General features: G+C 42.2%; 1 protein-coding gene across 4 annotated transcripts in view; it reads left to right on the forward strand.

Moving 5' to 3' along the window:
* The window catches only part of Ints9 (integrator complex subunit 9), a 95,763-nt gene that overhangs the window by 37,489 nt on the left and 45,328 nt on the right, over positions 1-12,946 (forward strand). For all 4 annotated transcript variants that reach the window (XM_003479703.5, XM_023561598.2, XM_063234525.1 and 1 more), the window contains exons 5-6: positions 1,671-1,810; positions 3,562-3,648. In XM_003479703.5, coding sequence (XP_003479751.3) covers positions 1,671-1,810; positions 3,562-3,648 — 227 coding nt within the window. The remainder of the gene's footprint in view (positions 1-1,670; positions 1,811-3,561; positions 3,649-12,946) is intronic.

Here is a 12,946-nt window from a genome sequence, read left to right on the forward strand (position 1 = left end):
TGGCACCTCAGCTCACATGCTGTCCTTGGGAACTGATGCTGCCTTGGCAGTTTTAAGTTATTTTATATGCAAAGTTGTTTGTTTAGCTGTGAAGAACTCACGGTCAAAATGGCATGATGCCTCTTACATTTGCTTGTGTCTGAGATCTTTATTACTTTTTCTCTACAGGGACTTTGTTACTTTATGCATCACTAAGACACAGTAGCTGACACCAACTGTAAGGGGGAGAGGTTTATTTTGGCTCCCAGTTTGTAGGGATTTCAACCCCGAGTTAGATGACAACAAGGTAGGCAGCATGGCAGAGGTGTGTGAAGAGAAGTGGTAGCTCTTGGCATGGCTGTGGGAAGCAGAGAAATAAAGGAAGAGCGAGGAGATAGAGCCTTCCAGGCTGTACCCTCAGTGACTCCCTGACCAGCATCACAGTCAGCTATAAACACCTCAGAAGACTAACTCATGGATGCGAATCACACCCTGATGACCCACCCACCTCCCTCAGACCTCCCCACCTCATGAGCACATGAGACTGAGGGGACATCTCCAAATAAACTACAAACCCATTCTCTTCCCTGAAATGCCTCCGTGACCTGCCTGTGCTTGTCCTCATGGCACAGTGAGGGGCGCTTGTGAGGGGCGCACAGAGTGCCAGAGACTTCCACAGATGTGGCCTTCACTGCCGAGTCCCTTCTGCACCAGTGCGCCAAGGCCTCTTCCGTGCTGCCTGCCACCAAGGGTCAGGGAACAGGCCAGGTGTTGTTCTGAGGTGCCATTGTGCAGAGTGCTATCACAAGGGGATACACATAAAGCACTTGGGGGTTCAGAAGAGCCAATGGGTCCTTTCATCCAGGCACATTAGGAAGGTCTGGTAAAAGAAGAGAATGGAGCCTTAACGAATAGGCAGGGCTTATACTTATAAGAGAAATTTTTCTTCTACTGAAAGAATTTTCTTAACATTTACCAAACTTGGGTAGCAATTCCACTTGCCTGCTAACCTTTTTATTTCACATGACTGTGACAGCAGACTACAAGGGCAGATTTGGGATAAGATTAGGATAGAATGTGAACTTCTCATTCCTTTTTTAAAAATTGACTCCATATATAGAACTAATGGTTAAAAGTTGCCTCACTGACATTTGATGAGCAGGTTTCTGCGCATTGCTCCCCACTTCCTGTAGGACACCTGAGAACATAGATTGTGCACTCTCACTTGATGTTACCTGGTTCACCTGCTTGGCAACAGCTTTGCTGTGTCCTGTTGTCATTAGCCTCACATTAGCTCAGAAAAACTCTTCTAGTAGAGTCAGTGTGCTGATGGGGGACCATTCTTGTTAATCCTGTCTTGCTGCTTAATGTCGCTATTAGCAAAATCCCACAGTGAGAAAAAGGGAGATTGGTGGGGGAAAGGCCTCATTACTGTGAAGTATGAAAGCCATTTCTCTGCATTCCAACAGCACTGTTTTCAGTCACTTCACTAAATGATGCTATGGTTACTTTCAGTATTCATCTATGTCACCAAGACCTGATTGGGAATGGGAGAATGGGACAGTAGAACCTTCTCAGAGTCAAAGACTGTACATTTTTACTCATTAGAGTGCGATGTTTCACTGTCACTGATGATGTTTCACTGATCTGTGTGCCCTACCAGAGAAGTCTCATCACTCCCTTCTTTGCAGACCGAGCTAATAGACCTGTCTACAGTAGATGTAATTCTCATCTCTAACTATCACTGCATGATGGCACTGCCCTACATCACCGAGCACACAGGATTCACAGGCACAGTGTATGCCACGGAGCCCACTGTCCAGATTGGCAGGTGAGAGCAGACCACTTAGGCCTCTGGGATGTGGCTGTAGTACCTCCCTTAGCGGAGACAGGTTGCTCCATTCTGGCGCAGCTAGTGACTTTAGATAAAGAACGCATCACTGAAAGGTGACACTGTGGGTGGTCTTGTTAGTCATTTTGTTGTAATGTAAATTGAAGGGCATATACAGACAGATGGTATCAACCAGAAGAGGTGAAGTTTGGGAAGATGCTACAAAGATGCAAGGTAAAGAGCTTCAGAAGAAAAAATTTTATTACTTTGCTGTCAGGATAGTCCTTCTTATGCTTACTGCATAATAATAATACAAGATACTGCTTATAGAAAACAGGCCATAGGTTAGTAAGTAGCTGGTGACAGTGAAACATCGCACTCCAATGAGTAAAAATGTATAGTCTTTGACTCTGAGAAGGCTCTACTGTCCCATTCTCTGCACCAGTCAGGCCTTGGTGACATAGATGAACTGAAAGTAACCATAGCATCATTTAGTGAGAAAAATACTTACGTGAAGGAAATTAGTCCAGGAAAAATACCTTTTAAATTATTGTTTTGATATAAATCAAGTATGTTAAAACTTCAGGACCTCATATACAGGATCTTGTCTCTGAGGTTGGATTCTGGATCCTACAAGATGGAATGACTAGCAATCTGTTCTGTGCATGAAATCATTCTGCCTGCATAAGGGATCCCAGGTGGGGCCATTATAGAAAGTAAGATGCTCAGTGAAGGATCAGTTCCAAGGTAGGGAAGCTAAAATGATAGGCTGCATTCCAGAGAAGTGAGAGCATGAGGATAGACTGTCCTTAAGAAAGCTATAGCCAGAACAACAATGAGCCTGGCTCCCACATCATGGGATCCTGGAATTATTCTGCTGCTCTAAAATAGGAGGAAGAGCTGGCAGCTGGACATGGAGACGGGGCTGAGCCAGGAGGATTACAAGATGGAGCCCAGCCTAGGCAATTTAAAATTAAAAATAAAATTAAAAAAGGCTAGGGATGCAGCTCAGCACAAACTTCCTAATGTTAAACACAAAGCCCCCCACCTAGAGGAGATGGCATTAGGATTAAGCAAAAATGAAAGTGAGGTGAGATGAAGTTGTTCAGTCATTAGATGCTTATACATGGATAACTTGGCATTATCTGTACATTAATATGGAGGGGATTTACGTCAGTGTGAATCATCCACATTCGATTAGGAACAAGATGTTGAAGACATATTATTAGCTTTTTGGTCCAGGAGTTCTCACAGTTCCCTATGCCGTGAATCCTGAGAATATGTGTACCCCCGATCCATCCGAGCAGCCTTTATCAGATGCTTTCAACTGCAGTTCTGTGATTCCACCTTGTCATTGCACACAGATTTACTTTTTGCTGATCCTTTCATTTTTAGGATAAAATTGTCCATTTTATTGTCAATTTTAAAAATTGTCCCCAACCTTGCTGTCACAAAAATTGATATATCACATTTTAAAATTTCTCTTATAATAACATAAAGACCAGAATCCTAGAATGACTTAAAATAGGCTTATGTAGTTAGTGTTCAGAGATAAACAGGCAAGTAGTGTCTTAAAGATTGAATCATTTTGGTTCAAAATTTGTAAGACAAATTCACTGAGAAGGCTAGGTTTTTGTCTCAATGTGAAATGGTGTCTGAGTGGAATGGGGGGGCAAGTTCATTTCTCCTTGCTACAGGATCAGAGCAAGGTGTTTTTCTAATAATCTTTCACATCTTTTATTTAAACTCAGGCTTCTCATGGAAGAGCTGGTGAATTTCATTGAAAGAGTGCCGAAGGCTCAATCTGCCTCCTTGTGGAAGAATAAGGACATACAGCGGTGAGAAATAGTACTCTTCCTACTTACCACAGAGCTTAATGCCTTGCAAAACAGTGTCAACTGATTTCTTATTTTATGCCTCATCACTGACCTTGTTAGCATTAAAGAGTCTTCCCAGTATATGAAAGGATTGTGTAGGCCAGGTGTGGTGGCGCACACCTGTAACCCCAGCACTCAGGAAGCTGAGGGCAGGAAAATCATTGCGAGTTCAAGACCACCTGGGTTACAAAGTAGACTCAAGGCCAGCCTGAACTGCATAGCAAGACGCTGTCTCAAATAAATAAATAAATAAATAAGTGGATTGTGTTTAGATCACGCAATAAGGTTTTGTGCCAGGTATAGGAGGCTTTTTGCTTTTAAATAACACTTGGTTCCATCTCTGAGGTACTCAGAAATGAATAGAAAAGCCGATGATTTGACAGGTCAGTCATAGTCTCGCATGACCTTTCAAGGTTTGAGATGTTTGACCACAGTGCCGTTGACAGTGAGAAAATTATCTCCTGCTTAAGGAAGCTGAGGAGGGCAATTCTTAGGTGAAAGTGGATCTGGAGCAAGTAAAGGACTTTTCTAGGAAGAGAAGGTTGGGAAAGGGCCTGTGCATGGTGTCACAGGACACAGCATATTTGGGCCCATTGAGAAGTTGTGTGTGGTTTAGCTCAGGTAGTGAGAGAGGTGAAAGATGAAAGTTGAAGGGTACATCAGTGAAATCATGCAGACTCTTCCATGAGACATGACTTTTACATTGAGAGCACGCAGTTTGCCAGCACAGATCTATAAGGAGAGTGACATGATTGCCTTTGTTTTAGAGAAAGGAACTCGGTGCATGTGGAGGATAGATGGGAACGTGGACATGGGAGCAGGGAGGCCAACAGTGGGGCTGCTTGAGAAACAGATGGCAAAGACCTGGAGTGAGGCAGTAGAGACAGCATGAAGAAATCTGCTTTGTAGAAGAGAATTGGTAGGAAGTGCTTAAAAAGACTGCAGAGAAAACATGGAGAGCTGAGTGTGGTATCCAACACTCAAAGGAAGTTTCTAAAAACATGAGCTTGCCAGTGGTCTCAGAAATACTTCCAGGTACACTGGCGATGAGGCCGCTGGCTATGGAAACTGGGAAGTCCTTGAAGTTCCCAGAGAGCTTGGCTTGTAAGAAATTAAGTAGAATACCTTAGACAGAGCGAGGAGGCATCTTGATTCTTTACGTTGCCTTATTTCAGTAAGCATCAGAGGACACACGTCAGTCGTAACTTGGTTGACTTCCTTTAACTTCAACAGCTACTTCCTTCTGCGCCCTCCCTATATCAACATGCTGGGCCTTCTGGAAGGTCTTAGCATGGAGAACCTGGTGTTAGCACCAGCCTTTGACTTCCTAGGTAATTAGTGTTCCTACCCAAGTCCACTGTTTCTCAATTATTTTGCAACTGACTTCCCTTTCCCCCTGGATCAAAGGTAATGGTAACCATCTGTTTATCTCAGCTTTAGAATGTCTTCGTTTTTACCTGTCTTCTTTCTCCAAGAACACGTTCACATAGCTAAAGGAACACACTTTGTTTCTCCATCGTGCCTGTTGGAGCATCTGAGCCTGTGTATCCCTCTATATGCCTTGGCATGCACAGTAGTTATTTTGCTTAGTTTTTGCAGCACTTTGTGTGTGTCAACACTATCTAAATATTTTAGTTGTGTAATCCTTTAATAGCTCTGACATGAGTAGTGGCCTTCCTCCCATTTCACAAGAGACAAAAGTGGCAAGAGGTTTAGTAACTTACCCAAGGCCTCCAGTTAGTTAGTGGCCACAGAGTCCATGTACCACACCCCTGGGCACACGTGTGCAGTAGTGTGGGATCCCCTTCTCACGTGAGTGGGCGGGGAAGTGTGTTTTTGTATACTTCCTCCTGTCTTTTACTGTACAGCGCTTCTGTGTTTCCGTGTTTGGGGATGTTACATACAGCGGACTCTCCTTATGAAATGCTTTCTGCAGGTGTACTTAGCTGAGTTCCGTGTCTCTGAATGCCTTCCTTGATCTGATCTCTCTCCCTGCACAGTACCCAGTTGCTCCTTTCCCCTCGTGGTGTTCTCACTCAGCTGTTTTCTCTTATGCTGGCCGAGCCATCTTCCTTCTTGTCTTCCCCTCTTCTTTGCACCCACCGGACCACATAGGATGCCAGTTCCCTGTATCTCCTCCTTTAGAAACTTTAGGACATGTTTCTTTTCTTTCCCTGTAGAATACTTTTTCTGTGGCTTCCCTTACTTACTCTTTTTAAATTTATACCCTTTATAGTATTTTGCCACAAATAGTTTTGGCACGCCAGAAACAGTACTCAAATGGCAGGATTTCCTGACTTCCCAAACCCTGGGCCATGTCTTAGGAAGGCCCAAGTCATTTGCCTCTTCTGTGACCTTGGGCAATGTCCTTGGCAGTTCTTTGCCTCTTGTTTTTTGTAAAATATAACACAATAATTGGCTCACAGAAAGAGACTTCATCATATATACTAGGAGAAAATGTGCTGGGAACCTGAAGAAGGAAAAGGTTAGCCTGAGGCCTGAAAAGTATTTCATAAAATGCTTGGGAAATTTTGTTAAAACATGGTAATTGAAATAAAATCTCGAATTTCCATCTCACTACTTAATGGGAAAAAATTAGAAACCAGAAGTTAACTTGATAGAGAAGCTAGAAAAATAACATGCACCACTGACAAAGATTGGCTTTCTTTTTGACCCTGGTCAAGTATTATCTTTTGACCTTTGAGCGTGAGACACAAGCCTTAATCATTGACAGAGAAAGGGGAGATTATGATCATTGAAAAGAATATATGCCGTATTAGGCATAGCAAGAAAGCTGTGTCCTTTGTATCTCCTAGATAAACTCACATAAATACTAGAATTGTACAAGAATTTGAAGACCTATTTATTCTTTAATTGGCATCATATAAAAACAACTTTTGAAATAGTCACCTTAAATTGGACAAGAGTTCTAAAAGTGCCTCATTTGGGCAACATGGATACTGAAAGATTCACAGGTGTTACTATTTCATATCCCAGAATACTAGAGCATTCCGCGTTGGGAAACAATCTTTTACTGTCTAGTTCATTGAAATCTTCCCAAGTGAAACAGACCACATCTTATTTTTTCATTCTTTTTCCTCTTAATTCCTGCACTTTCTCTGCTTAGTTCTACTTTGGAGGAACCCAGCTTCTGCAGATCATAGCCCCTGAAGAATGCTGAGTGCCAAATCTTCCTTTCTTTTCCCTAAGAAAAGCTTAGGGGAAATCTGGATGTTTTACATGTGATTTTTTTTTTTTAAATCTTTTTTTAAATGTTGGCTCAACCATTAAAATTGTGTATAATCCAAGCAAATCCTCAGTGAGCTGGATTTGAGATCCTGGTTTTACTTACACTTAAAACTTACACAAGCATTCTCAAAGTAATTCTTGGTCAAGTGCCTAAAATTAATGCATCTTTGTAGCTTGAGTTACTAATAAGACCATCAACTAAAGAAAATAATAAATTAAAATTTTTCAGGCTCATTGTCAAAAGAATCTGACAAATTCCCTTAAATCATTTGAAGTTAGTATAAATTAGCATTTGATTTATTATTAGTATGTATACAGAAGAAAACAATTCTTCTTGCTTTTTGACAGTTGTGTGACTCTCTGCCTCAATTGATGCTTCTCCTGGAGATTTATTTCAAAGAAGTTAGCCATCCTTCTTCCTCATTTTGACAATACAGTTTACACTCCTAGAAAAAGAGATGAATTTTGAAGGGAAAGAAAATCCTGCAATGTAATTTTTGAGTCTCTGATTTTCCCACACTTGCTTCAATGTTTAAATTTTTAATGAGATTTGAGGGAAAGGTAATTAGGGTCTCACTGTGTGGTTGTAGACTGGCCTTGACCTCCCTACATAGCCCAGGCTGACCTCAAACTTGTAGTGGTCTTCCTACTTCACCTTTCTGCTAGCATCACAGGCATGCACCATCTTGTCCAGCTAATATAGAAGTTTAAAGCATAATATTCCACTTAGTAACCCAGCCTCAAGTATTTTTTATATAAGGCTAGAATGTTTTTATAAGAGTAGAAATCCAGAGTTTAAAATAAGGATACATCATTATAAGATACTGTCAAAATCCTCTCCAAAGCTCTGAATTTAAAATGAAGGCTCATACCTTAAAGCAGACTTTAAAAAAAAAAAAAAAAAAAGGTATTAAAGAGGCTGTTTCTCTACTTTGTTTCTCATATGCTTTGTGGCTATATGTAGAGAAATTTATTTGTAGAAAAAGAGCATTTTAAAATATGAGCTTAGAAGGTTGACCTGGTGACAAACCCCCTAATCCCAACTCTGAGAAGCTCCAGCAGGAGAATCACAAGTTCAAGCCTCATGTAGGCAACTTAGTAAATTAGTAAAACTCTTTCCCCAAATGAAAACGGCTGGGGATAATGCTCAGCACAGAAGTCGTAGGTTCAGCCTCCATTCCTGCCAAGAATAAGAAACAAAAGTACAGGCTTAGGAGTTAAATAGACTGGTTTTTAAATTTCAGATGCGTTTCAATAGCTATAGCAGTTTATGTCTCCTAGGCTGTTTCCTCATTTGTAAAACAGCCCCTTCCTGGGACTGTTGTGAGGCCTAAGTCAGTAACACGAGTGCAGTCCACAAAAGTAACAGGCATGGAGCAGGTGCTTAGTGAAAACCAGCCTTCGCCCCTTTAGAAGTAGAGTTGGCTTGCAGGGCCTCCCTGTAGCACCCACAGCACATCTCCCTGCTGAGCCTGTTCATCTTCAGGCCCCGTCCTGGTGAAAGCCAGGCAATCGAAAGGAAGCTGTTTTCTCACCCACTGCTGCGCCTACTCTTCTGTCATCCAGGCTACGGTGCAATCTCCTTTGCTGTAACATAAGAGAACTGAATTAAATTAGCTCTAATTTCCACTGATGGTGCCAGGGCAGCTTGTTCAGCCTTGTGATCCCAGACACGTCAGCCTTTAGGGCCTGATGCCTGCTTATCCAGCTCCGAGGACATTGACTAACAAACAAAACCCCCTTTAAGCACTTTGTACAGAGACATGTGGCCACCTCAGAATCAGTGTGGTTCATCTCTCTAGGACTCTTGTGTTAGTGAACAAGTCCACTCAGTAGATCATATTATAGATAAAAGGGTTTTTGATAGCTATACAAATAAAGGAGAGATGGTTTGGGCATTCTCCCAGCCTTGTTCTGACCATGCCTTGGTAGCCAAAGTAATTGCCTTTTTATTGTTAGAGATAATTTGGACTAAAACAAAAATCAGGGATTACAGTGCAGTTTCAGGTTAACATCAGCAAGTGCCTGATTGTGAGTCTGCACCTTTGCTCCGTTTAGAGCATCTAACACATCCCCATCCCACCCCTCCTGTGTGTTACCTATGTGCTCTTTGCTATAATGAAGGGCAAGTGTCTCTTCTTGTGTGCTTTATATTCAACTCACATGTTGATTTTGTCCGTTCATTCATTCAGCACTTAGAGCTCAATCATTGTTTTACTTACCAGCATTGAAGTGGTCCTTGCAGCCTTAAAAGATACCTGATCTCCTGCTACCAATAGGATGTGGGAAGACACAGCAGAGCTCTGGTATTGAGCACTGGGACAGACCTTTAATATGATAAGAACAAACAAAACAATGAAATCTTATGAAAAATTTAGATTGTGAGAACTTGACTTTGATAAATTAGAAAGTCAGAAAACACTAGTTCCCTCTGGTTCGCGTATCCTACTTATCCTACATCAGCCAATAATTCTAATGGCTGTAAATGGCTCTGTAAATGCCTGCTGTTATGACCTCAAGCATGAGCACAATTTTAGAGAAAGCTAAGCTAGACAAGATGTTTAGAGATAGAAGTAACAATCAAGTGACCGTCTAGGAAGAGTAAAAATGGATGTTAGTAAGAAAACCCTAGATATAAATACGGAATTCAGAGTACTTTAGACTTTGAGCATCCACCAAGGGCCTGGCATAGAAAAGTGCCCCTAGAAAGTTCATGATACAGTTCCTGTACTCATGGAAGTTGTTGGCAAAGATTCTGAGGGGCAAATCTGGCTGGGCTTGGCAATTTGGAGAGGGTTTCAATGAGGTAAAAAGAGCTGTTCAGAACAAAGATGGCAACGGCCTGATGGAAAGGAAAGGCTTTGTTAAAACCAGCCAGTGCACACCAGGAGCTGGACATGAAATCTTAGCATTAGACAAACAAATAACCATTTTTGTTCTTTAAAAAAGTCAATGATATGTTTTACGGATCCCTCTTTAAGTCTTCTATCTAGCTAATAAAAAACTACCTAAGGAATTTGTGAAATACAGTTATCAGACTTTTTAAAAAAGGAAACCTGTAGTATTTCCAAACTGGGAAATGACAAGAGAATTGGCTTTAGATATATAAAATGACAGAATAGTAAAATCCTCAAAGAATGTAGGCACAAGTGTGAGGGGGGATTAATACACACCGAGCATGCATGTGTATGTACTTGTGTGATGCACACACATATTCAGGGCACATTTATTTATATATCTAGCGGACCTGTGTATCTGAATTCTGCTATATAGATTCAACTGACCACTGATGGAAAATATTTTGGGGCAAAATTGTTCTGTACTGAACATGTACAGACTTTTTTGGTCAGCAGTCCATAAACAATATAGTATAATAACTGTTATGAAGCATTTACATTGCGTTAGCTCCTGTGAGTGATTTAGAGGTGATTTAATGTGTTTGCAGGTGCAGTGCTGCAAGTTATATTCCCAGTACTTGGGAGGCTGAAGCAGAATTGTTTGAGCCCAGGAATTTGAGGCTAACCTAAGTTACATAGTGAGACCCCCTTTTTTTTTTATAAAAAATTAATTACAAAATAATAAAATACACAGGTAACAGGGTAGGTTACAGTGGACCCTTGATCTGTGAACTCAGTTCATTCCCAAGATGGGCTGTAACTCAGGTTGTCGATTGAAGGCTCGGGTTCCTCTACCCAGCCTTCATAGTCTCTCCTGTATACAGGCAGATCTCAGGGCCTTAAGAAGACATTGGTCCAGGATTTTCAACCCCAGACAGGAAAGGATGTTGTAATGTTGCAGCCAGAATTCAGTTCATAACTCAAGACTTTGGTCGTAAGTTAAAACTAAAATTCCAGTCATAACCCAAGTTGTTTGTATGTCAGGCCAGTCATAACTGAAGGGTCCACTGTATATACAAATACTGCACCATTTTATGTAAGGGACTTAGTAGATTTTGGCATCCATAGGGTGTTCTTAGAACCAGTACCCCATATATACCGAGAAGTGATTATATTTCTTAATGCAATAAACTGATATATTTATGTATATTATTCATCTGGTACAATCTTTGAGTAAGGTGTGTTACCCTCGGTATAAAAGTATAGAAGGAACAAAGGTTACATGAAGTGCTCAGTGTTGCAACCAAAAAAAGCAAAAAGTCAACATTAGATTGTATATAAACAGCCATTTCCTAACTGTTCTGTGCAATTAAGAGTTTGTAAAAGGAGACTTAAAAGTATTAGATCATTGCTTCTACCCAGGATCAGAAGCACTGTACCTGACTCCTGCCTGGATCCTGGGTCATCCCTCTCTTCCAGGCTCAGAAGGGAGGAGCCCTTCTGGGCTCAGTAGCCTGGTTATTTTGGCTAATGCCTCCCTGAGGTTGTCACGCATGGGTCCATGCATTGAATATTGTGGCAGGCATCCATCTCATAACCTAATCACTGTAAAGTCAGCCCATCACTTTTTTTATCTTCTCACTAAAACCAAGGAGGGCCCTGCACAGGGGGCTGAACCCTGAGGGTGGATCCCTGGGAGCCGGCCCTAAAACTCACCACTGAGAAGCCAGACTTGGGACCAAGCTAGTTGGGGCCTCCGTGGCTTTGCTTTCATGGCTTTCCTTTTCGGCTCCCTGTTGAGCTGCTCCCCGAAGTTTTCAGCACCTCTCAGGGGTGGAGCTGCCCTCTCCCCACACTTGCCAGTGTAATTCAGCGGAAGTCATTCCCTTACTGGGCTTGCTGGCTCTTTCCTGGGCTGGCTGAGAGCAGGCTGCTGTATTCAGTGTGAGACGTTACTGTGTGACCCATAGGGCAGAACCAGATTGAAAGGTGGGTGCGGCTGTTTCAGGGGGCATTAACCAAGTGAGAAGCAAGGAACATTCTCCCAACAGTGCTGTACTCAACTGGTTGTCAAAAACCATCCCCCGTGAATGTTTTTGTTTATAAAAAGCTTTCTCCAGTTTCTCTCGAACCTAAGTTCATGATTTTTAGGCCATTTATCCTGAAGTAAAAGATGGGAAGAAAGCCAACCTGAAATATACCTGAATTTTTCACAAGCTTTTTACTTTGCTTAAGTAAATTGTTCCCCAGGCTGAAACACTCCAGTAATTTCTCTGGAAGTAGAGTCTGAACAGTTGAAGTGGTAGATATTTTCCTTGTTTGTGCTTCCTGCTCTCCCTGAGGCTCGGAGCATTGCTTGCTTACTCTGCAGACTGAGTATAAAATTGTTTAATATCCAGCAAGAGTGGAAATACTAAAATGACCGATTCTTCCTGCTGGGAAAGACTGTTACAGATTTAAATCTGCCTGATTTTCACAGGACATCATCATAGATGAGCAGAGAAAAGGGGCAGTCAGCTGGCAAGGGCCACCAAGAGAAGAGGTGGCAGAAGGCAGAGCTTCGCCTTGCTTTGGGCAGTGGCGAGTGTCCCTTATGACCCTTCCTGCTGCCCAGCCACACTGACAGTAGTCTTCCAGCTGTGACGTAAGGTCAAGCAATCCTGCTTCTGCCCTACCAAAAGCATAAAGGCTTTATTTTCTGTAAAGGGCAGCTCAAAGAGACCAGGACCCAGTGTCCCGATCCTGGGAAGCAGGAGTCACTAGGTTCCTCCTTGAGCACTGCTAGAGCAGTGCGCAGGCACTTGGGCTCGCACCTGTTGCAGCATCCTTCCCAGTGACATTCTGCTGCAATGTGCTGGACAGTACATGGGTCCCTGAGACTGCATGCCTGAAGCTTTGAGACAGGGTTGGTGACAAACTTTATTCAGCGTCTTTTCTTATGCTTTGTATTATTTATCCCGTGCAGAAAAACTCTAAAAGGGAAGGTAACATCCTCCCCTTTTTATATATGAGGAATCTGAGACTCATAGGTAAAGAGGCTCATGTGGATGTAAATCCTGTTTGGCCGTTGTATCACAGAACCCCTGAGAAAAACCTCTCCTTCCTCAAAGCAGCAAGGTACAGGGCTGGGAAAGGGAGGAGAACCAGCTGCCAGTAGCCTCCTCCTCCGAGCA

Source organism: Cavia porcellus, unplaced genomic scaffold (assembly GCF_034190915.1).
Source record: "Cavia porcellus strain 051 isolate PalLab524CR breed Dunkin Hartley unplaced genomic scaffold, mCavPor4.1 scaffold_24, whole genome shotgun sequence".
Lineage (NCBI taxonomy): Eukaryota > Metazoa > Chordata > Mammalia > Rodentia > Caviidae > Cavia > Cavia porcellus.